Below are 25547 nucleotides of genomic sequence, written 5' to 3'. Positions count from 1 at the left end.
TCCCCGCAAAGTCACCGAGTTCCGTGAATCGTGTGCATTTTTCGCGGATTGTCCCCGCGGACACTCCTGACCGCCGCCGTGTCGAATATCGATCCGCGGCGCGAGTTTCGCACGCGAGCGGGCTTGCGCACGGCCCGCGGAAGATCGCGCCGGAGCGTCGCCGTGCTCCGGGGATTGGTGTGCGCGCGCGGAGAACGCGACGCCGGCGGGGACGCGCGCGCGCGCGGGCGCCGCGTCCGCGTCGGGACGTCGGGCGTCCGCGGTCGCGCAAGCATACGGCAGGCGGAGGCCAGGCAGGAGCTAGGACAGGCGACGGCCGGGCGGTCGTTTTATTGATCCTGGGGCGCCGCGGCGCTACCCACCCGCGGCGGGGTAGAGCCTGCTGCTGGCGAGAGGAAACCTTCTTCACCCCGGCGAGGAGGACCTCTTCGTCGTCTCTCTTTTTTCGGCCTTCCTCTTTTTTATCTCCGCGTCTGGGCTGAAACCGGCGGAAACCCCGCCGTTACTTCGTCTCCTCGTCAACGCCGTCAACCTTCTCGTCCCGCGCGCACCATCGCGCGCGCCTCGCGAGTTCTCCTTCCCTCCTTCCCGGTGTAGCCGCGGAGCCGGCCGGTGGGTGTGTGCGACACGTCGTGGTCGTCGTCCTCGTCGACGTCGTCGGGACGTCGGTACCAACGCTTCTTGGTAGCGGCTCGGGAAAAGCGGGCGCGATCGATCGTCGTGGGATTCACCGCGGAGGCAGACACACCGGTGAACCAGTGACCTAAGGGGGCTGTCGGCGAAGTTCTCGTGAATTATCCACGCCGGCGGACAGTGTCGCAACGTGACGGAGAACAGCTCCTGGTAAAACTTCCAAGAATCCACGAAGAATTGACGAAGGATCTGTGTGACGATAACGACACAAAACTGTTCTGTAGTTCTCTCATTGTTGCCGAGGAGGGTTTGAAATCCCGGAGATTATAGGAAGACAATCATATGTTTGCCATTGTCATCCAAGCTGGCGCAGGCCAGTCGAGATATCGACGAGGCCGACCTGACTCGATGTCACCCCGGGTACCATCCTCGAACGTCGCCGTGCAAAAAGTGACGGGAAGGAGGCCGGCGTCCACGAGCACTCCGAATTATCGAGATGATAGCAAGGAGCGGAGGAATCGGATCGCTTAAGACCTGCCGCCGCCGGACTTGCAAGCGCTAAGCTCCGGAAACGCCGAGGCTCGCCGGTGTACGACGATCGTCTCCGCGCACGGGGGAGGCGGTCTCTCTCTCGAGGGGTGCGGAAGAAGGAAGGGGGATACGTGCGCGTTTCGATCGTCCTCGCACGATCGATCCTCCCGATCGTTCTTTGCGAGGCAAATGGACGTAGACGTGGCCGAGGAGGCTGACTTCCGTAGGACCCCTGCCAGGCTTACGCCGATGGGGGCATCGTAAGCCGTCGGTCGCGGGAGGGCTGCGCCGACCCCAGATCGTTGTCTCGATCGCCCGAGGGATCGGTCGATCGATCGGTCAGGTGCCGCCGCGCCGCGCCGGCGCCGGCGCCTCGGTTTCGACGGGCCCCGTCCCTCGTCCGGAAGACACTGAAATGGGCCCCGCCACCAGCCACGAGCAGATCGGCGAGCAGATTGGCGACGATGACGGCCTGCAGATACATCCGAATCCGACGATCGTGGCGAATCACAACATCGTAAGTGTTCCGTTTCGTGTACTCCCTTTTCTCTCTCGTTATACCCCTTTACTTTCAAACGTCCTGATTCTTCCGGAGGGGATAATGGACACGCCAGATTGTTTTTTACCCTTTTAGCTTTTTCTTCTGGGACTATCGATAAAAATGTATAAAGCCTGTATCAAACTACGGATTGGGATTGATGGATTGAAATTTAATCAATCAGAATAATATAGAGAAAACTAATTTCAAATTTAATAAACTTTGCTCTGATCGGTCAATTTTCAATCCAATCTCAATCCCAATCCGCAGTCCGATACAGGCTTAAGTGCATTCGATTTTGTGATATTGTTCTACGTCGATTATACGTCATATCGGTAGATTTCTGTTATTTTTTATGCAGTTTATGTTACATCAATAATCGTGAACCGTAAAGCTATATAAGCCGTATAGGAAGAGATTATAAAAAATTTTTAATATACCCATTAAGAGTGTTTGCCTATCGATGAGTGTGTCTCGGTTAAATCCGCAAATAAAAAACTAAAATATACGTCGCTGTGTCGAATGGCTCTCTGACCACAGTAACAAAAAATAATTCACACACATTTCTATTCTTTATTTTATTTTACTTTAACACACACAATCCTGATTAATTACTTTTATATTGATCAGCGTAAAATGATGATGCAAAATTAACGCGGCGGGATGCCCTGATCGATTACCCGCTTAAAATTTTGCTCGTTAAGGAAATTAAGTTTGTCTTGGCTTTTTGCAATTTAGCCAAAGTTGCCAAGGTTGAAAATCGAAATAATATCATTATTTTATGAAAAATTCAACTTTCGAAGTCTGAGGTCGAATATATAGCAGTGCCTTCATAAATCCATTTTACTATTATTCGCACCGTTAATTATTAAGATACGGATTAAGTCCCAAAATATATATAAAACGAGAGAATATTCCATAAATAATATTCGCGTTTCTTGCAAAATTTCACCAACGGCGGTGGCGGGAATCATCTGATTCCTGCAAACACACGTCGCGGGAATATCGCATTAAGATATCGTTATCGCGGTTAACGCGGTGCGTATCGCGTTAATAAAACTCTAGCATTACCGTGTCGTAATGTCCGATAATTAAAACAATACACGGAAGTTTCGTGGATCGGATCACGCACGTGTAAAGATCGCAATATGAAGAACACTCACCATTATTTTTCTCCCTATTAATCACCGGAACTTACGCCGTTTTCTCGAAACTATATTACGTCATCGCTCGTCGTGATTTAATGCAGGCTAATTCGCGCGTCTCGCGGTACTCCGAAATTTGGCACGTTTCAACAGCATTGCGACAAGACATCCCACAAATCGACATGTACGTGGGAAACAAGATTACGTATACAGGACATTCTCTTTCTATACATTATTCCTCAGTCAATATCAATAAATTTCTTGGCTGATTTCCAATCGATTTTTGCTCAACAAAAATGTAGCTGGATGTCATTATCTATATTTAGACATCTTATCTCAATGCTTGAACGTCTTTGTAACCGAAGCGTCACGTCGATTTCGCTTCGGTCGAGGAATTCGCGAATAAAGTTTCTCAGCATCCTGACATACATCTTTCATAATACGTTATATATCTCTTACCGCTTACGTTCGAAGCCATTAGAGTTCGCGTACCTCCGGCTCGATTACCGCGATCGTTTGCACGTGGCGATCAGATAAACTCGCACGTCGTAATCATTCACGAGGGAGAGAGAGAGCTCGGTGCTTGGGAAATCGATTTCGAGTAGGTACGCGTGTAACGGTGTCTCGTGCGCTCCAAAGAAATTATATCGTGCAGAACTTTGTACTCGTCGCCGACGATGGCTCAACCGCTATGTTCACGAACGCGTACCGGTGAATAACGCGCCGCTGCTCGCGTTTAGAGAAGCGACAGGGCGAAAGAACGCGGGAGGGCGAGACAGAGAGAGAAAGAGAGCGAGAGAGAGAGAGAAAGAGAAAAAAGAGAGCGTGAGACGGACGACTGAGATCGCGGGTGCAGCGCAGCGCGGAACGCGGGACGAGCGGAAAGCACCGGGTGTGTACGTGCCGGAGCAAAACGCTACGACGCGACGCGACGCGACGCGACGCGACGCGACGACGGGAACGGGACGGCGACGTGGGACGGGGGACGGGGAAGGGGAAGGGGACGGGGACGGGGACGGGGACGCGAGAGCGCGGCGAGAGATGCGAAGTTTCCGAGGAGAGCTGGTGGGGAATCGGATGGACGTGCACTGCGTGTCCGCGCCGATTAAGTCGGCCGGTGGTTGAGCGGAACGCGAGGCGAGCGCATTTTCTATCGTTCGCGCGCGTGTCGCGTTCGCGTTTCGCGCCGAGTTAGCTCCTCCGAGACGGGCAAACGCCTCCTCCTGCTACTCCGGGTGTGTGTCGCCGGCGGGTCAGGTGCCGCGGCCCCGCGCCTTCACGCTCGGGTCCTCCCGGCCGCTCCCCGCCCCCGTCGCCAACTCGCGCCGTCACTCGCGCGCGAGGGTGCATTCGCCTCCAGCCGAGAGGGCGGACCCGCCCGCCACCCTCGCGATGTCGCCTAAAAATAAGGTAAGCGTAACGGTCGCGCGGCCTTGGGGGATCGATGGCTTAACGCCGCTCGAAAGACAATTGCAGCCTTGAATAATATTATGTAATCCCATATATATCCAATAACGTCAATTAATGTATAAAATAATCGCCGGTTACTACTTTCAAACGATATTACATAATTTCAAGCATGTCTCTGAATAATATTAAATAACTGCATTATCCTTACAATTAGAGAAATTGCATTAAAAATTGAAATTGATGTCATTATGTGATTGTCGCATTTCCGTCATTATTATATTCGAGTAATGAGGCTCTCGACATCAAAATTCGAACTCGATTACGCGAAATTCTACGAGCTTCCAACTATGATAATTAAGCTGAAATATTATTAACATTGGGAGTATTATAGATATTTTTATATTTATATTTTATAATAAGTGAAACTTATGATCAATCAATTAGAGAAAAAAAAGAACATCATTTATGGTCCGGACTGGAGCTTGGTAGCCTAATAATAATATTGTGTAAATTTTGTACACTGAACAAAAAATCTGGTTTGTTCATTTTCCACCAGAAAATACCGGTTGAATCTACCAGAATCTGGTTGAATTAATAGAAATTCTGGTTGCATTAATTGGAATTTCTGGTTGCATTAATTAAAAGAATCTGGTTCGTTCATTTTCCAGACGTCCAATTAATTCAACCAGATTTTTTTTCAGTGTACTTTCATATTTATTTTGTTGATGTCACGATTGCCTAAAAATATCACCCGCGATAACGATGACTCCGCATTTTACATACGTAAAATTTCTAACGTTGCATTGCAAATCTTCGATCGCGCAGTAAGTATCGTTTTTCTTTCGTCGAAGGATACGTTGGATTTCGTGAAGATATCCCACGTGGTCGACGTGCTCTCGAGCGATTTCACGTGCCTCCGCAGCGTTAGCAGGAATTCGAATCGAACCGATAGCGAAGCCGACGTGGTATGATTACCTTGTGGGCGTAATTTTTCGACTTTCCGTTTCTTTCTCCCACGAAATTCCGCTGTAATCGACGCGCGTCGCATCATTGGCGACAGCAAATAATTATGCCACCGACGGCGATTCGTCTTTTTCTGTTTACGTACGGAGTTCTATTTCCTATGCGTTCCACACGCGTCACTAACGTTCAAAACGAATATATATTACTGATATATTCGTGCCTGAATATATATTATCGATATTTTATCAGGAAAAATTTCTAGAAGGATCATTCATTACAATTTCTTAATGATATAGGCATTATTAATATATTACTCAGATATCACAAATAAACGAGCGAGTAAATTTCAAATTATTGTTTCCTCGTCGTTGATTCGACATTGCGCTCGCTTATATTTGCGATCGTATTGTTTCACGGCGATTCGACATTTCGCTACATGATTCATTCGTCGCTAATATATCCGCCGAACAGATATGCGTTTCCAGACGATTTACGCACTGCTGCTAATGGACGGGGAAGACAAATTACGCGTACAATGAATGTAGTAACGGCAAGGAAAATTAATTGCGTGTAAAAAATCAATGTTCACGATTTGCATTTAGAGAGAATATAATTTTGTGTTCCTGGGATCGTTAAATTTTTCTTGGTTCTAAGAGTTGAAAAATACTAAACACAATCTTATTTGACGTTTTATTTCATTATTCGGTTTAATGCTATCTGAATCGAGCAAATTCTGTAAAAGAGAGACACGTAATATGTGCCTGAATGGCCTTTTAACAAATTGTCGGTATTTTGTTGTGGCGTGCAATTTGCACGATTTACGCCGCATTTTTCGCGCGTGTCTTTTTAGCGTTTATTTCTCAATCGATCTGCTCAAGGTAAATGGCAAAAAAATATACGCAACATGACCGAGCGATCGCGAAATACGTGAGTGAAAGTGGGTTGTAGGCTGATTAACGAGGAAATTGATAATGTGACATCGCAGTACCAACAAAACATGATATTGTATCTCGGATGACGATACGCTACATTGTTTCCGCGAGTTTCTTCTCTCTCTCTCTCTCTCTCTCTCTGTCTCGTGATTTCCGAAGAATTATATTAAATGAATAGTAATCTTTTATTTAAAAAAAAGTTTCGACTCAAAAATTACAAAAGACCGACTCGAGAAATTAATTATCATTTCATTTTCCGAGCTGAAAATGACCTCCATCCCGCGACGGTTTATAACGCACTCGTGACTCGGGAAGATCAAGATCTACTTTCCTGTGTGCGAGCTCCTTATCTTTTGAGTGTTTATTGAACCCGTTATCGTCCTTTTATCGATGTCGAACATACCTCGAATCCGCGGCTGTTCAACCGCCAGATATTAAATCGCGTTTCTGCCACAGATTATTTTTTTCGTCGATTAAATTCTCTATCGCGTCAATAACTTTACGAACGATACGCATCTAATTACGTAAAAGAAAAATCCGCGATAAATCAGTCAGGTTATTATTATTTGTGCGTATAATAAAACGGTTCTCTCCACACTCGAAGGAATAATCTCGGTGCCAAAAATTGGTACAGTTTTATCTGTTTGCATTTTAATTTCGCTCAATTTGAATTGCTAAAAGCTTTCTCTCTTACTCCTGACAAATTTCTGCTTGACGATACACGCCGCGATAATCGCGTCAAACACGCGCTCACGGTCGTTCGTGTCTGAGAATGTAGCGCGGACTTCGCTGTCAACAGGCGGTGGTACAAACCAGTAAGGTTGGAGTAATTAGAGCGCATGCACAAACAATACTAAATGTGACTCATCGTGTACGCGTCCGAGAACGTTGCTCTCCCTTTGGGCCGCGCTTTATCGCGGTGCCGAATCGGCCAAATTGCGTACGCGCGAGCGACAACGATCAGCGACGGCGATTAAACGGTTTCTCGCGCCGGAAACAAGTGCGGGAATAGCCTCGCCCTCGATAATGGTCGAGCTTTCGTTTATCATTCGCGTTGGCCACTTCAATTTTTATCGGCTCTACGTGCGTTCCGAGCAAATTACCAGGCCGATAAACACCCCGTAAACGAGTAAAACTCTGAAACAGTTTTGTTAGAATTGTCTATCTGCTTCGCGAAATATTTGAGCCTCGTCGTGCAAACACACGATTATCACGATCTATCGCGAGATTATTTTCCTCGAAGGAGGAATAATGTCGAGACGCCAATTAAGTGCCCGCACTTCCATTAAGTGCTCACGTAGCTTAAATATTTCCTTAATTATCAACAGAAGGACATTAACTGAACCTATTAACGGTACCTATTTATGCCAAATTATGTTAAATAAACTAAATAGAAACCTCTTAACTTATAAAAAAGATTGCTAAAAATCTATTTGTCAATGTGCTTTTATTAAAAAATTAAGAAGCTTGAAAATTGTAAAGCTCGCGGAACTGAAGAGATTAATTATGCAATTTGTAAATTTATAAAGATAAAATTTTGATTTCTCTGAGGGAACTTTCCTACACTAAACTATATTGATTTAATTCGAGAGTATATTATAGTCCTGCAAATTCAATGTAATTCATTTCTTCGCGGGTTTACAAAAATTCTAATGTGCGTAAATAAATCAATGACACGCCAATAGATTTTCCCAGAAGATCAAGTATCAACGCGGAACTCGAAGTGCGGATTTATCGTAACGGAGACACGCCCGTTTGTTTATTCGCGCTGTATTCAGACCGCGCCGCGCGCTAGAGGAAATTTTTCCGCAGAGATGAGAAGCAGATGGTGTTTTCATGCGTCCGTGCCTTCAGCTCTAATTGTCGCTGGTTATTATCTAATTAATTCATAAGCGTCATCAGCCGTGCGAGCATTGCGCCGCGCGCGGTCGCACAGTGGTTCGCGTGACTGGAGCTCGCGGCCGCGCGTTCGGCCGCCTAACTTTTGACATTGTCCCGGGTTTATTTCGCTCGTATACGAGGTTCGGCGCCGACAGAGCCGGGCGTCGCCGATGTGAGCGTTCCCTCGCCATGATCCTCGCCACGGCAGACAGCCCCGAGGGGAGAAAACGAAGCTTATCGTGCCACGATACACGCGCTATGGCTGCTGATTCGGCGGACCAGCGTCTCGACCGTTTCGTCGTAAGTTCCATCTCGCTGATTCGATCGAAGACCTCACAATTAGACGGGCGGCCTTAAGGCTTTGTTCTAACCGCGCGAAAAGACGAGACTCTCCACTCGTCACGGCTCCTCTCTCCTTCCAATTCCCAGAATCGCAAGTCGATACAGGGATTCGAAAATAATGGTTCCTTGAGAGACCGAACTGGAGATGGTTTTGTTAAATAAATTTCTTTGGTTCTGTGTTGTTTCGATCGTCCGTCTATTTCGTTCGAGGATACCTTTAAGCCCCTTTTAATTGGGAGCTCGCAATATTTTATGCCTGGTTATTGTACTTGACAGAGTCCGGCGATGGATTGTATCATTCATTGGCCGAAGCGAAATTAAATGCGTCAAACATTCCTTTAAATTACATCTATGAAATTCATGTGAGTCGAAGCTGCTATTTTCTCCGTCATAAACAGACCTATTCCTAAGATCACAGTTGGGATTTTTATAGCAATGAGACGCAGTCTTCAAGGCCCAGAATTTTAACGCGCGCGATGACTTAATTCTCTAAAAGATTGTTCAAATTGCGTTACAGCGAGCAATTGTATCTAAACGCAAAATTATCTAATGTTAAAAAACAGAAAGTATTGTTATTCACTGTTAAACATTAAAAGATGAAATCTAAATCAATACCTTGAGTTAAATAACATTTTGTTATTTTTATATATCATGTGTATCGAAATTTATTATTTTAACACAAAATAGTAGGATTATTTTAACTTCATTGGTTTAGTTAAATTAACGACATTAACATATTGAGTAGGAGCAGTAGCGACCTATAGAAATAGTTAAAAATGACTCAAATTAAATGTAATTTGACACTAGAATTTAACAGTAGGCGAGACCTGGGCTATTATATGGCTCCAGGAGTATGTTCCAACTCATGTGCTATTTTTGAGTATTTATTCACTATTTCTCTCGAGATAAATACTAAAAAATAGCACATGAGCTGGAACATAGGTACTCCTGGCGCCATATAGCCCCGATCTCCCCTATGCGTGATATGTTTCGTCCATAGAAGAAAGTCGAACAGCGAGACATAATAGAAGTTATGTGCAATTCCTAAAAGAATTCTTCACATGAATAGGGGAGACCGGGGCTAAGCCGACACTATTTTTTCAAAGGCAATTTTTAATATTTAATTAAAATTTTTAGGCAAATTCAATGGTACATATTTAAAGAGTGTTTCTTCAGGTACAAAATTGATTCAGGAAATTTTGCTGTACGTCGCTTTGTTTTGCCGCCAGAAAAGGAAAAGTGACGCGAAGACAAATTTTCGAATTAAAAAATGCCGGGGCAAACTCGACACCCCGCCGGGGCAAACTCAACACTTTGTCTGATCGACACAATTTGATCTGGAACTTATTTTTTACTGTCTGAAAATGAAAATACATTGTTTATTGTGTATTTAAAAAGTACAAAAATTCGGAATAAAGTAGCTAGAACAATCATTTAAAATAATGAGAACAAAAATTGTTGAACTTTCAATTATCTTCATCTAAACTCATGTCTGAAAAACAATTAATGCAGGTAAACTCGCGATCGGACGTGCGCATACATTTGTCATGAGCCATACGGCTGCATGACAAGCATCGTTTGTTACTGGGAGCCGACGAAACGGCGTGGTGTTGACTTTGCCCCGGACGTCGTTTTTCACTTTTGTCACTTCAAAAACATGAAAATTTTGAAAATATGCAAAAACGATTATCGGATTCATATAGAGCATCAAATTTCCCATCAAAATCACTTACCGGTAGATTCGCAAGAGTAAAGTTCGATGAAAGAGTAGACATTTTCGAGAGATCAGAAAAATTACTTTTCACTATCAAAAACGCTTATGTCGCGTTAAAAATTACACTATAACTCAGAATGTTACCAAATTCCGTTGATAATACTGGCACATAAAGACGCATTTACAGTAGGAAAGGCAAGTTTCTACGATAGATTTAAATTGGCAAAAAGCCTAGTGTCAAGTTTGCCCCGTTGTCGGCTTAGCCCCGGTCTCCCCTACTAATGGTCGAGCATCATTAACAAATATAGATGAAAATAGTCAAAGTACAAGTCGTTAATATCGTACATGCGGAGTGGCAAGATCCAGAAATCGAATCTGGATCTTTTGCTCGACAAGTAACTACTCTAACATTGAGTTATTTAGCAGTAAGTATGCGTAATATATGGATACACATTTTCTGCATTCTAGGATTTACTCTTCTAAGGCAGAACTGCGAATCGCGTAAAAGTCATTGGGGGATCGCAAAATTACTTCTGCTATTAATATGCATACTGTACAATTTATTTTACGTATAAAATGTAAAAAAAATGTTTTATATGCGCACGAGTTAAATAGATTATAATTATCCACTGTATACTAATTTAAAAAATTATAATTATCCTTCATTATACGAATAGTCGAAGAATTAACGGGTCGCGTTAAATTTCTATTTAAAAGAAGGGATTACGAGCACAAAGAGATTCGCGCACCGCTGTTTTAGGAGCGCTATAGAAATGGGATTTCGCGAGTTAGGGTCTCGGGATGAAGCGAAACGTCCCTGCGAAGAGTCTTCCTCTCTCGATGATCGACGCGGATGACGCGCGCGCGCGTCCCCTGACGCCGCCGCGCCGCGCCGGAGCGGACCGAGCGGACGCTCGCTTCGCCGGCGCGGCGTGACGCGTCACGCAATTCCGTCCGAGTGGGGATGCACGCGCGTGAACGAGAATTGCAGCGTGCACATCGGCGACGGCACGTAGATGATCCTTCGCGCAGTGCCGCGCCTCGACGAGTCGACGAGGATCGGCGCGGCTACCACCGCCGAGAGAGAAATCCTCGGCGGGGATCGGTCGAGTCGCAACCCCCGTCGACGCGGAGCGAGCAATTCCGCACGGAGGATCGGAGATCGTCGCGTCGCGAGTGACGAGGCGACTTCGCTCCAAAGCGGTCGCCTTGGCTCGCCTCGAAAGGTCACAACAATGCGTGCCCCGCGCGCATCTCCATCAATTTGAATGTATAATTCCCGTTAGGAAACCACGCTCTAGAATTCTAGATTGACAACGTGCGAAAGCGAGTTTGTCGCTTGGTGCCGCGCTCCGAGAAATCGATCCGCCGGTGTCCCGACGCCGCCGGTTTTGGCGCTCGGACGTCGGTCGAACGATTCCGCTGTGCCCACCTCGCTCCCTGCTCTCCACGCGCGCGTCACCGCGGGGAAGAAAGCGCGCGCGGTCTCGATTTAGGGGAACGTTACGCACGGACGGACGCGGAGAAGGACGTGCCGCCGCTTTGTTCGCGGAAGTTCGACGAGCTTCGAGAGTCCGCCGCGCGTTCTCGAGGTATAAATAGAATCTGCCGTGCTACGTCGCGGATATCCTCGATATAGTGCCCGCTCTCTGGACGTTCTTGACTGCGGCGCAAACTGTCAGTATTGAGAGAGTCCGGACGTGGTGAGGAAGAAGAAGCTACCGGCGATCAATTAAGTCGCGATTATCTCCGCACGTGGACGTATCGAGGTCCACTTGAGATGAGCACTCTCGACCGTTCTGCGCGGGAAGCTTGAGAGGAGAGACGTGTCAGGAGGTACAGGGAGCGTGGAGTCTGTCTTGAGGACGAGAAAAAGAGAGAGCAAAAAACTGCACGATTGAACGCGACAGGATAGTGCCGACGTATATCATTTTCTTCCGAAGTCGTCAAGAATGGGGGTCATCGGGCGACATTCGCGGAAAATGACGGGAGCGTGATTTCTTGGCTTCATCACGCTGACCAGCTCCCTTCCGCGAAGACGCGTCGAAGCTTACTTCGGAGAACGCTGCGTCCGATTTCCCTTTAATATTCGCGTTCCATTCAAGCCGCCTAGAAGTGTCCAAAGATGTCCCTTGGAGTGACGCAGAGATCCGTCGATTTAGTTTCTCGCAGATTTAGCGGAAAACGGGCTTAAAAGGAAGCCTTCCATCTCTTCGAGCACGCTCCATTTGTACTTCAGCAGCCGCGTTCGACAAACACGTGCGAATACCCCCTCGCACGTACGTCGAATCGATAATCCGTGACGAAGCTCGCCACGACGGGGAACGAGGGGAAACGAGTTAAGCGCAAAACACGTTTCCAAACGAGTGGAGTCCGCGCGATTGATTCCGCTGACGCGCGCGGGGTTCGGCAACCCGGGCACCTTGGACGGAAGCGGAGTACTATATCCGTACGTGACAAACCGCGACGAAAACAAGGGACCGCGAGCTCATCGCCGAGCGCAAACACACGCGTCTTTTGTCCGCGGCGCACGTGAGTCACTCAGCACGTGCGCACGTCGCGGACACGCCAATTGAAGTTTCCGAGAGAAAACGGAGCGCGGTGTTGTCGTTGCCTCTCGGGCGCGCGAAGAAAGCAAATCGCTGCAAGGACTATCTCGGAGTACCTTCAGATTTAATTAAATTAATTAATTAAATTCCGAGAGGGGAGAACAAGTCCGAGAGAATATAAAACTTCAAGGCGAAAAATTGGAGTGATGGATCGAACAGCTTGTTGAACTCTGGAGCAACAACGAGACGCTTCTTCAGTTTTGACAACGAGAAAAGGAAGGTTCAGTTTCAAGCCGCGAACAAAGAATAATCATCTAAACGAAAAGCGAATAACGGCAGAGAAGAAAATCGGAGGCGAGGTTGCATCGAGAAAGTCGCCCGACGGAGAATCAGGAAAAATTCACTTAGGCTTGGCGATTGGACGAAATTGATCGAGGAGTGCGAAACTCCGGAGTGGTACATCGCGAAAACTGCTGCATCCGCGCGTCGAGGGCACCGTCGATATCACTGTCCAGTGTCCTCGCTCGCAGGCTCGCAGGGCGCTCTCCTTGGATCGGCGAGGAGACCGGAGGAGATCGAGGGGGAAAGAGAGAGAGAGAGAGAGAGAGAGAGAGATCCCTCTCCCACTCTGCGCCTCTGCATCGACGGCAAGTTGCCGGGTATCGGCGCGACGCGCGCTGCGCGCGATGGCAGTGCGCTAAGTGAGCGAGTGCGGACGACGACGCGAGCGCGCCAGTACCAGGCTACCAGTGCAGGTCGGAGTCGACATGGCAGCGGATTACGACGAGTGATTCGCCGCGCGACGGGTGGACTGTGGCGGGTCCGGAAGGAGTGACAGAGTGCGGCGATAAACTGAGAGAGAGAGAGAGAGAGAGCTCTCGCGGAAGGAGCGGCGAGAGCGATACGCGAGGAAACGAGAAGTGTGCTCGACGAAGACAAAGTCGCTCTCTCGCGGCCGAGGAGAGCGGGCGTCGCGAGTCGCGCCGCGTCGCGAATCGCGTTGAGCGCGCTCGAAAATAGAACGCGGTTTGCGCCCGCGAGCGAGCGGGCGCGAAAGAGAAGGAGGAGAGAGCGGCGACGAGGGGAAGGAGCGAGAGAGCGAGAGAGAGAGAGAGAGACGAGAGTGACTGACGGTTCAAGACGGTCGTAGAATGTCGCGAGTGTCGCTCAACAAGTCGCAGTACGGCTCGCGTCGCGTCCGCAAAATCAGCTCGGTACGGTTTGTATGATGCATTATGGAGAGCGAGAGCATGGCCGTGATCGATGTGTCATCGGTTACGTGCGAATCCCCACCTTTCTCCCTCCCTTCTTTCCTTCCTTCCTTCCTTCCTTTCTGCCCGCCCAATTCTCTTGTCCCATCTGATCCCATCGAAACAAAGTGATCATGTTTTCCCGAATGACCCTCGTATTGTCAGACACAACGGTCAGAATATCAATTCTTGAACGAAGCGAGGTTTAAAAGACCCGAAAGATTAGCGAAACACATCTGTTGGATCCCTTTAAAGACGCCCCACTGACTAGCTCTTTCACTCTACTCCAAACAGATGAGGGACAGACGGAGTCCCGTCGTGGAATATGTCAGGTCTATCGTGTACCCGGAGTTAGGACATAGAACTATAGAACATTCCCACACGATACACGTTTCGCACTCCAACCGTGTTGCCGAACGTTACCGATTTCCGCGCAATCTGGCTGGACGAGAGCCGGTAATTTGCAGCGCAGCCTCTCGGCCGCGCCGGAACGGGCGCGATTTGCTATTTACGTGTCGTCTTAAATCACCGGCACGACGGTTTCGCGCGGCTCTTTTCTCGCGACGCGACGGGAAGGCGACACGTGACTCAGCCTTGACAATCGGGGCCGGTTGATCGGATCGGGGGCGGGGGCGGGGGCGGGAGCGGGAGCGGGAGGCGCCGAGACGAGTGCACTGATGCACTCGCTCGCACGCACGCGTTTCGCGTTACCTCCCATCACGATAGTGCGTAAGCGTACGCGTGTTAACAACGACGGCGAGCAGCAGCAAGGTCGAGGGAATCGCGTGGCCGGAGCTCGTGGATTCCTCGCGGAGAGAGAAGGAGAGCGGAGCTTCGCGCCCGCCGTCGTCGGATGGCGCGATCGGAATGACAGCGCGGCCGCGCACCGATCAGCTGATCAGCTGTGGCCTTCCTTTCGGCCGAATCCCAACTCACTCACGCGCGCGCGCGCCGCATTTAAATTCGTCTTCGCGGCCGCGACACGCGAGGTCGTTGATCCAAATTCATTAGCGTTGGGGACTCGCTCCGTACCACCTCCGCGGCGAAATGTAAAGAGGCGCGGAGACGAGGCCGCGACAATGATCTCGAAAGAAGAAATTAAAATTTTGCACGGTTCTCCGAGCTAACAATAAAGCGCTCCGCGAACAGACTTTGTTGACGACGGACGAGAATGCAATTGAAATTACGAGACTGACTGAAATTATACGAAACACCGAGACTGCAATTGAAAAATTATAATATATTATGTTCTATATAAAATATAATATAATATGTTCTATATATAATCTAATTATATTTATATAGAAATTTTTTTATACATAATTATATAATATAATTATATAAAACAATACTCTGTCGTTGTTATCTCGCCATGAGGCACAGAATTACGAGCGGATAAATAATTCGGCTAATGTCAGTCGCTTACTAACGACTGACCAACTCCCGCTTATCTCCCCCTGATTGCTGAAGTAATTAATAACATTCGAGCGTTTTGTTTTCATTGATTCTCGCGGCTCAATCTCGTGTAATTATCCTAGGAACACCTGCGAGCGCTAAAACGTCATTGATTAGTCGCATCGCGTGGGTACAGCTCGATATTTCCCCTTCTCGATTGTCACGGTATTAATACCGCGGTATTAATAAGCTGTTTTTTTCGTTGAAGCCCAACACGATCGCGTGCAGTCACCGGATTAAACACCCCGATGCATTATTCGGCAGTGTTAACTAACTGGGAATAATATTAAATGAACGTAATATTAATGAAAGTAATATAAACCGAATAAATCAGTATCTTTCGTGGACGGCTAACAGCTTCAAATCGACAATCTCTACTCCCAAAAACCTCTTGAGTAGAAGGAGAAAGGGCTGAACGAACCGAGGTTGTTCGTACCAATAATATACAGATTTAATAAATGTTATATTGTTTGATTTTATTATAACTATTTATTTTTGTATTCATCATCTCTAACATTCACATAGAGATGACCTTATTTCAAGTCGAAATGTTTGTGTTATTTCGTTTGTTTATATTATTTTATTTTATTTGTTAAATCTGTAATATATTATTGGCACGAACATTTAGCCTCGATTCGGTCAGCCCTTTCTCCTTTGTTTTTTTAAATGTACGAACCTTGAAATATTTATCACTTTCGAATAGAATTTTAAACGCAGAAAATTGTTTTACACATCGTAGATTACGCATGCCAATTATACACGGAGAAATAAATTGAAGAAAAATACGTCGTGTGTATAATTTCAAGTATCGTGTTACTCGTGTAACGAATCGCGCGTTAATCATACACCGGCGAACCTAATTGCATCTCCGTGAAACGCGGGCTTGGATCGCGAACAACCATTCCTTTTATCGATTCGATCTTGGCGTTGCATTCTACGCGTACGACGTATATCACCTTGGCCAGATGTAGCCTTAGAGGCTGATTAAGTCACAGTTAGCTATTTAATATCTGTGCTGGCGTTTGCGTTATGAGATCATCCCGACGCGTTGAGCGGTACGCGCTCTGCTCTCGCGTTACGCCCCGCGATAATTTCAGGACTCGCGATTAACGAAATCGCCGAGCCATGGCGCGGCACGGTACGGTTTTGCATACGCGAGTTCTCCGATTTCCCCTTCTCTCGTGTGAAAATCTAACTTGTTTCTGGTGCTCTCGACGGTTATTTTTTTCGCGCATATCGCGAAATGTGTTTCTACGGCGAAAGAGAGTACAAAATTCAAAAATTATGAATAAGCGTCTTTTAAAATTGTCTTTATAATTTTTTTTGGAAGATAAAAGACAGTCATTTGAAGGTAATTATAAAGATAATTGGAAACACGTAACTAACTTATAATTATCTTTTTGAAACAAATTATATTAACGTGTCAAGTTTTTTGCGTATAAAAAATAAGTTTTTGACGCACGTTGGAAAAAGGCACAAATTTATTATTAAATTTAAGATACTCTGATTTCGAGGACTCTTTAAGATATTTATTAATAATGTTAGAACTTTTTTCAATATATCGGTAAGATTGTATTTGCCCGTGATTTATACAATGAGACGTTTAATCGACTACATTTTAAGTCAGCGAATTAGAGAATGAATTCTTATTTACGCACCAACACTTTTTCTTAGAGCATTCAAGGTGAACGGCAAGTCTCATTCAAGGCGAATGCAACACGTTCGTACCACGCGAGATATAACACAGTTCTCCATTATATACGTTTGCTAGTTTTTCTGTGAAACTATTAAATGTATACGCGGCTCGAGTATATGTTGTCATGTAATTATCCGCGCTAAATTGTCGCAACGTAAAAAATTCGAGTCGCGATAGTAAGAACGTAAATGCTGTAATTCATGATAATTTTATGCCACATTTTAGCAATAGGTATGTATGCATATTGCTAAAGTTATGACACGGTGAGAGAAACACACATTTAAACTTAGAAGTATCTCTTCTGTCAGAGATCTCTCACCTTCCCTTCTACGATATAAGAATTACTTTCTAATGAATAAAACATCTCTTAGAGAGGATTTTACACTTGTTTCGCAACGCGTAAAGTACATCGTTTTTTAACGCATATCGCGTCTGTTAAGAATAGCATCGGTTATCATTGTGCGTTTTACTTTCAGACGGAGAGCGAATACTCAGTAGAAGAACAATCGAGATTAACGGGAGCCGATGGACCGGGTGGCGATGAAGCTTCGCCGGATGATGAGGGAGGTTCGCTCTGCGAGTACCACGATATACCACCACCTCCGGACGGTGGATATGGTTGGGTGGTGGTATTTGCATCGTTTATGTGTAACATGATAGTGGACGGTATTGCCTACACGTTCGGCGTCTTTCTGGGGGAATTTGTTAACTACTTTGGGGAAGGAAAGGGCAAGACCGCCTGGGTTGGCTCGTTGCTGTCTGGAATGTACCTCAGCGCTGGTAAGATACGCACGTGAATGCCTATAAGATTTCTCTAACTGAACTTTAGGGCCTAGGTTCCGCTACCGTTGTCGGAAAAGGGTATTTCGTAAGGATATCCTTTGTAGGAGAAACCAATTTTTCCTTAGCAAAAATTTTACTTATACTGTCAGAAAATTTAATAGCGAAATACGAAACGAACAATCTTATCTTTTGGTCGAAATTCTCAAATATGCTTTATCTTAATGAAAGAAGATTAGATTGTGACTTTGTTTTGTAATGGCTTTTGATAAAATTCATACTAAATCTAGTCATTAAAATAACTTCTAATTCTAGGTGACGCATTATTTATCCATATATATATTATATGTTAATTTTTCCTCGTCGCAGGCCCCGTTGTCAGTGCACTAACGAATAAATATGGCTGTAGAGCAGTATGTATGGCAGGAAGTTTCTTAGGCGCCGCCGCATTTGTACTTTCGACGTTTTCGAGCAGTGTAAATATGCTTATGGTGACTTATGGTATTATGGGAGGTGCGTAACGATTTTCGATTAGCATTTTTTGTATTTCGCCAACTTCTTCATTCTTCACGTCTCTACAATGTTGTTCTTTTAGGGATTGGATTCGGTTTGATATATCTACCCGCAGTAGTTTGTGTAGGCTATTACTTTGAAACCAAGAGATCCCTAGCTACCGGCATAGCTGTATGTGGATCGGGATTCGGTACGTTCGCGTTCGCGCCTCTTGCGACCATGTTACTGGAGGCGTACAGCTGGAAGGGAGCAAACCTAATCCTGGCTGGCCTCATCTTAAATTGCGCAGTAAGTAAACAGTGTGAAATTATTTACTCGCTGCTCTTCGCTGCTTTGATTATGCAGGGGTAACACAAAGCTTTAGATTAATCGAGATGGCATCTCGTAATATCTGATAAAAAAAATTCTAATAGATGATTCTTAGGTATTCGGTGCCATGATGAGACCTCTGGAATATCCAAAAGCTTCCTCGGTTAAACCATTATTGCAAAGAATGGCCGAGGAGAAGAGATTTCAAATGGAACGTGGTAGTATCGGTGGCTCCTATTTTATGGTACAATTACCGGATGGATCCATGGAAAAGAGAATGAAAATGCCCATTAATATTGATCCCGGTGTTCATTCCAGCTTCAATTTAGACCAATTAGTGCCTGGTAAGGGACTCTGACGATCAAGTTTGATATGGTGATGGTTGATATTGTGAAAGTGCAGTAAGTCGCAAACACACGCATCGGAAAATTAAATTGATCATACTTTTTGTCTTAATTGCGTTGTTAGATATCTCTTGAAGCGAAGTGAAATTATTTTAATTGGTTTGAGAATCTGTGAATTATTGAAAAACATTTCTTAATTGAGCAAAAGTTTCAAAATCAAATTATATTACTTCTATTGTTTCCATAATCATGGGCGCATACGCTTTCCAAGTAATTGAAATCATAATGTGGCACCTTATTGAAAACCGTAATATTAAAGAAACTCCTTTAACACCAGTTCCGACGGTGCCAACCCTTCCCACCATATCTGAAGTGAAGGTACAAGAGCACTCTTCTAGTGGACATACAAGCGATAGCGGTAGCATGGATTTAAAGAACATCTCCAACAAGTCCAAGAGCAAGAAAAATGTTGATGAAACCAAAGACACAAAGGACGCAGAGAAGCCTGAGAATGAGTTTAACAAGACGATAATTCCCAGAAACGCGTCGCAGCCGGCTTTCACGACCCACGTTCAAGGTTTGCCTAAAAACGGCTCCGTGCCATTCTTTGACAGAATCCGTAAAACGAGTACCAGCGAACGCTACAAGCCTAGCCTTAGTGCAATAAAGAATTCTAGGACAACGCTTAATTCTAACGGAGATATAAGAAAGAGCTTGCATCTGAGACTTTCCGCGAGCAGCATGTTGGGATCGCGAAATAACAATGCTGAGGCTGATGTAAGTCACACATTTTAAAGCAAATGTTTTTCTTAGAAAATGTCTTCATACTGTTTCTTTTCTGGACAAATCAATTGTACAAACGTTTTTCGAATAATCTGATAACAAATATGTGCGCGACATCTATTTTAGGATGGTGAGAGTATTACCTTTACTACCAGTAAAGCTAGTATAGTCCCAAAGGAGAAACCAATGGTGGTCCGTCCCTTGTCGAGAAAGGATATTTTCTACAGTGGTAGCGTAGTCAATTTACCAGAATACCAAAGCCAGAAATCCCTCGCCAATTATCGTCAGAGTGTTGTATCTATTCCCAAATCTGTACGTGGTGACTTGAAAGATATTGATATTGAAAAAGCGCAACAACGTACGTATATAATTTTTTAATATATATGATTTAAACGATATTATTAAAGCTCAGGAAAAATAATATAGATTTTAATTTTTTAGAACCCTTGTGTCCTTGCTTGGTATTACCCGATTCGTTTAAGGAAGCTTTAGCGACGATGATGGATATGTCTTTATTGAAAGATCCTGTTTTCCTCCTAATTGGTATTAGCAACGTGTTTGGTATGGCTGGATTATATGTTCCTTTTGTATATCTGGTGGATGCCGCGGTCTTAGATGTATGTTATATATCAATTTTTAGTATACCGCTGGATTACAGGCGATATCATAATTTAACGATGTCATTTCTTTTTTTTTTTTTTTAAGGGAATTGAAAGCAATTCTGCATCGTTCTTATTATCTATTATTGGAATAACGAACACCATAGGTCGTGTGGCTTGTGGATATGTTGCCGACTTTCCGCAAGTTGATTCCTTATTGTTGAACAATATTTGCTTAATTATATCTACACTCGCAGTAGCTTCTACGCCGTTTTGCCATACTTATGTCGCTTATATCGTCATGAGCATATTTTTTGGGATAGCAATATGTAAGTATCTTAACGCAATTTTGTTAAACGTCCATTATTTTAGCTAGTAATTGTCAAGTATGGAAATATTTATTTATATATTTATTTTATTTTGGATCTTTTGAATATTTTGAATATTTTGAATATTTTGAATATTTTATGATTTCGATTTTAGCTGGATATATCTCATTAACATCAATCATCTTGGTGGATCTCTTGGGATTAGACAAGTTAACGAACGCTTTCGGCCTTTTAATTCTATTCAGAGGGGCTGCCGCTATAGTTGGCTCACCCTTAGCGGGCGCTGTTTATGACGCGACGCAAAGTTATAGTATTCCGTTCTTCATGGCAGGGTTCTTCTTTCTTGTAAGCACTATTACTAGTTTCATGGCCCCTGCTATGAAACGGTGTACCACACCGCAGGTAAAATTATAACTTATATCAATCTTTTGTTCGATGTTATTTGTGTATCGCGGCTTTTGCATTTGACGTTAGTTGCATGCATCGCTAAATTTTTGATAAAATGATATTTTTCACTAATTTATATGATAATTACTGAACTGTCTTATTTCTTGCAGACTCAACCTGTGATATTAGATACATTGACTCCAATTGACGAAGATATTGAGGAAGAGAACGAGGAGGATGTACCAGAGATAGTAGAAACCGCGCCGTCACCCTTAGAGCCACCCGAGAAGGAGATCAAGCAAATAGAGTCTGTTTTATAAGTACTTTCTCATCTTTTTTAAACAGATTATGAAAATCGCCTTCACTCCGAGCCACACTGTGATAGGGCTGCTACTTTTGAAGTTTTAAAAAAAGGTACTTCTTTGTTACACACTTAATCGATAAAGCACAAATTAGTGGCATACCTGATGGAATTTTTATCGTACTTACAGTTAGACTTGTACTATATGTTTTGTCATATTTTATTTTGTTTTTTATCATATAAACGATATATACGCGCGAAAATACCATCAGGTACAGATACTTATTGTTAGTTGCCTATATGTAATAGTGAATAATAGATAGAACGTTTTATTAACCTAATCAGTATCGATCAAGCAGTATATATAAAGAAAAAAATGTTAAATTTAAAAAATGCTCTTGCACGTGCATATCGAGTAATCTTATATAAATTATTAATCTGCATTGTAGGAATACAATACTGTATAATTCGGCAGTTATATGGTATGCAAGCATACAAGGATCGGTCAAGGTATCGCTGATTGGGCGTTTGTTTTAATCATGACGTATAACGATGTATAGATGAATATTAATAATTACTTAGGCACTCTACTTTATTAATTGTAACATATTTCGCGAAATTAACTCGTGTACGAAACAACGACGATGTTTTTTCTGATCAACGTACGATTGACCATCCTTGATCGAGAAGATCCCACCAATGACCTATCGTGTTAGTTAAATCTATTTTTGGCCGCATCCAAAGATACAACTTGAATTATATTCATAATTCAGAGAGATATTTTCTTGCATACTTGCGACAAATGTATATATATTATATAAATATAAATATATATACACATATATGTGTAAGCGAAAGAAAGAATGTGAATTATTAACTTACACGCAACAAATGTATCGCTGTTGCGCAGGATGAACTGTAAATAATTTATAGAGAGTTCGTTTATACATATACATTTATATATAAATATATATAAAGGTATATGTATATATATAACGAACTCTAGAATTAAGCTAAAAATAAAGCTCATAATTTCAAAATTATGGGTTTTCCGCACGCTAGAGTCTCACTGTGGGACCTTGCGCAATTAATGTATTCTTCAAGGGATAATTAACGCATTGTTAGATAGACAATTAATATATTGATTATCCGAAACAGAGAATTCTTATTGATGTGTAAAGAAACGCGGCTCTGCTACAACTAGTACGTGTAAGTGGATTTAAGCGTTTAGTCGATGGAACTGACTGTATCGCGCAGGATAGCACTTAAGAAGCACGTTAAGCAATGCAAAACTAATTTCGGGCCGACGTGTCTCGCGCGACAACCAAGCGCAAGCGATTTGCGAGCGTTTCTCGTATGTGTGTGTGTGTATGGGAGTTACATGTAAGTAATTTCATTACGGCGGTGATGATCGATTATTGGATCGATGCAATTAGCGTTCGCGTGAGAAAATATACGCCTACATAGACGTACATGTAACAAATGTATATGCGTATATATATGCATTATTACATGTGTAAATCTATATGTACACATGTGTAAATCGAAGAGCTTGTTGTAAATCGTGTTGAGTGGCAAATACACGCGTTACACCGCGTACATTGTATATAGGACGTCGTAACGTTTACGATCAATTACTATTGCGCGCGGTCGCTGGTAAAGAAAAATGAAAAAGAAGAAGAGGAATTGTTGTTATATCAATAATGAAAACCAACAGTGCTATTACACTATTCCGCCACCGCTGCTCTGCTATTGCTAATTATTACCACCTATCACGATTACAATATTACTGTAATACAATTTACGTGAACGCACGTTACTTACGTTTTGTTTTACAATCGTGTGGGACAGAAGAAGAAGAAGAAGAAAAAGAAGAAGAAGCTGTGCGTACGTTTTTGTGGTCTCAATCAAATGCGACTGTGGCATATATATGTGTACGCACGTACGGCCATATGAAAGTCGCGTGTACACACGCGTGCACGCACGCCGCGCGCAGAGAGTTACACTATATATTATTAGATTATATAAATAGCGTCGACACGCGCGCGTGCTCGCGTGACATTTTGCACGCGCACATTCAGTATGTAGGCGGAACGAACTTTACGTGCGTTGGATGTACAGTAGCATGTGTGCCCGCGCGCTCACACGCAGAGAAATATTGTGGCGATGTGCAACCGGGTGGATATGTTTTTACCATTTGAATATCGGTATTGTTAAATATTATTAAGCGCAATAATATTCTGTATCGATATTTCTATACTGACAATTAAGCGCGAATTGAATCGGTAATCTTAGAGAGAATCTTACTCCGAAATCTTTTATTTCCCGAGGTATAAGATAGACACTCGTCGAAGAGAATTGAAACGACTGTACAAGGGCGTTTTCTTAACTTATACCATTATGCATATTAGACCACACCAGTGGCTGAAAGGACGTCTTTTTTATACTTGGAATGCATGTCTGTATAAAGTGTTACGTACAGTGAAACATAGATTTTTGACATTTTTGGAGTAAAATTTTTTCTAAAATTTCACGATTTGGTTAAGAGATCAATAAAAAAAAAAAAAAAATCGAGATTTATGAGCACGTGCGATTTCATCGTTGAGATGTGTTGTAATTGCGTTTTAAGCACTGCATTTCAAAAGCCGACCTCGAACACCATATCCAGGATCTACGAAATGCGAATTCGATCGCCTGTCGGAATTTTCTTTTCATTTAGGATTAAGGAAATTTGCGATGTCTTACCAAAAGATGTAAGACATAATATAGAAAAAAGTACAATAGGTAAAAGAAGATATAATAGAAGATTTGTTATAGTAGACACGGCGGCGAAGTATTGATTTTTTCGGCACGAAATGTTCCGAAAACTTCACCGGCCAAGAAACTCGCGAAACAGACATTATAGCGTATCCTTTAGAGGATTATACTTCCCTGGATATATTTTCGACAAATAGATATTTTTTCATCGGATCCCAAATGTGGTGTTCTAGCGTCAAGTGAGAACGTAGCATCGTCGATAGGTAGAGCGTTTACGCGCGAACGTAATATCGTCATGGCTGCTAATTAAAGTCGATGTTACGAGTGCTGTTCACGCGCAGTAATACACGCAATCGAGCGAATTATATATCGAAATGTTCGTCTATTCGTGACGACGATTCTTGTGTAACGCGACACACATTGCCGCTACTGCCGCACTATTCTCTCCGCGTGCGAGCGTAAAGAGGAAGGACGCGCACGCCCTACTCCGTGCATATGTTAAACATATGATATGGTACAAAAAAAGGACAAATGTATTAGGTGACGTTTATCGAAAATTGAAGAGGAAATTATGAATTTTTATTACTGAAAAAAAAATTGCGTTGACTCGTTCATTTCTTGCATGTACACCCCCGCAAAAAAAAACACGTTATTAATGCGCCTACTTCGACTTTCTCGAGTTGAGTTTCGTGATTCCAATAACCGATAAATACCGGTCTTACTTCATTGTGTGTAAATATCAGGTATCGGAGATAAATTATCAGCAATAAATTATTAATCAATTTACATATATATCTATTACGTTATGTCGCTGCAATACGGGTTTCGTTCCTAGCGAATCGTCGGATAAGCACCACGGGCTTGCCACTGCATAGGTATCTACAGGGATTATGACGTCAAAAGCGAATATTCATTCTTGCTATGTTAAGATAAACTTTCGCGCATTTGATAGCATATGCTTTATAATGTACCAAGAATTCTTTTTGATTATAGCTAATCAGAAAGCTATGAATTTTCATCAACTTACAAAAAAAAATTGTGAAGAGACTCATAGCGATTGTCGACGCATAAATTAAAAATTATACGATTACAAATTATGCACTCGATAATTAAGATAAAAAATAAGAAGGTATAGTCCCTTCGATTCTTATCTGATAGCAAATTAATAAATAAAATATCTCGCGTGAACTTATTAAATATTTTGTATATCGGGATATGATAGTATGTTTCATTCTTGGTCCTGAGCTACTTGAGAGAAGGGGAAGTCGGGCCCCTGGTCCCTTCCCCAGACACTACTTAGACTAATTATGCAGTTTTAATTCAGGTTTGTTCATTAAATCGTTCAGCATGTAGGCGCAAAACTAGTTAAATCCGACTCGCGCGCTATTTCGAGAGAGCCAGGCGCC

General features: G+C 43.6%; 2 protein-coding genes across 7 annotated transcripts in view; one reads left to right on the top strand and one right to left on the bottom strand.

Annotated features, from left to right (window-relative positions):
* The window catches only part of Lbr (lamin B receptor), a 100548-nt gene that overhangs the window by 10151 nt on the left and 64850 nt on the right, over positions 1–25547 (bottom strand). The window contains exon 1 of one of the 3 annotated variants that reach the window (XM_071703992.1): positions 14312–14330. The exons of the other annotated variants lie outside the window; for them this stretch is intronic. The gene's annotated coding sequence lies outside the window, so the exon portion shown is untranslated. Of the gene's footprint in view, positions 1–14311; positions 14331–25547 lie in introns of those variants that run through there. 3 annotated transcript variants of the gene reach the window in all.
* On the top strand, positions 233–24134 carry LOC139771306 (monocarboxylate transporter 9). Of its 4 annotated transcripts, none has more exons than XM_071703973.1 (11): positions 233–1681; positions 17516–17819; positions 18189–18332; positions 18415–18620; positions 18757–18985; positions 19323–19762; positions 19895–20126; positions 20210–20385; positions 20474–20696; positions 20851–21098; positions 21254–24134. In XM_071703973.1, exons 1-11 carry the CDS (start codon positions 1580–1582, stop codon positions 21401–21403), a joined length of 2454 nt encoding a protein of 817 aa, XP_071560074.1. In that variant the 5' UTR covers positions 233–1579; the 3' UTR covers positions 21404–24134. The 4 variants fall into 4 exon arrangements, with proteins under 4 accessions (XP_071560074.1, XP_071560076.1, XP_071560073.1 ...); XM_071703975.1 differs by lacking the exon at positions 233–1681 and adding an exon at positions 3932–4257; XM_071703972.1 differs by lacking the exon at positions 233–1681 and adding an exon at positions 8143–8333.

The sequence above is a fragment of the Temnothorax nylanderi genome, unplaced genomic scaffold (assembly GCF_030848795.1).
Source record: "Temnothorax nylanderi isolate EJ_2023f unplaced genomic scaffold, tnyl_v1.0 TNYL_tig0038_pilon, whole genome shotgun sequence".
Taxonomy (NCBI): domain Eukaryota; kingdom Metazoa; phylum Arthropoda; class Insecta; order Hymenoptera; family Formicidae; genus Temnothorax; species Temnothorax nylanderi.
This window is presented reverse-complemented; position numbering and strand designations above follow the sequence as displayed.

What these genes read in the sequence shown, in the direction of transcription:
- LOC139771306 (XM_071703972.1), top strand. Translation starts at nt 8,223, where the DNA reads ATGATCCTCGCCACGGCAGACAGCCCCGAGGGGAGAAAACGAAGCTTA. An exon ending in TGGAATGTACCTCAGCGCTG is followed by an intron (nt 17,820 to 18,188) that starts GTAAGATACGCA and finishes TCCTCGTCGCAG; the next exon opens with GCCCCGTTGTCAGTGCACTA. An exon ending in TATTGAAAAAGCGCAACAAC is followed by an intron (nt 20,127 to 20,209) that starts GTACGTATATAA and finishes TTAATTTTTTAG; the next exon opens with AACCCTTGTGTCCTTGCTTG.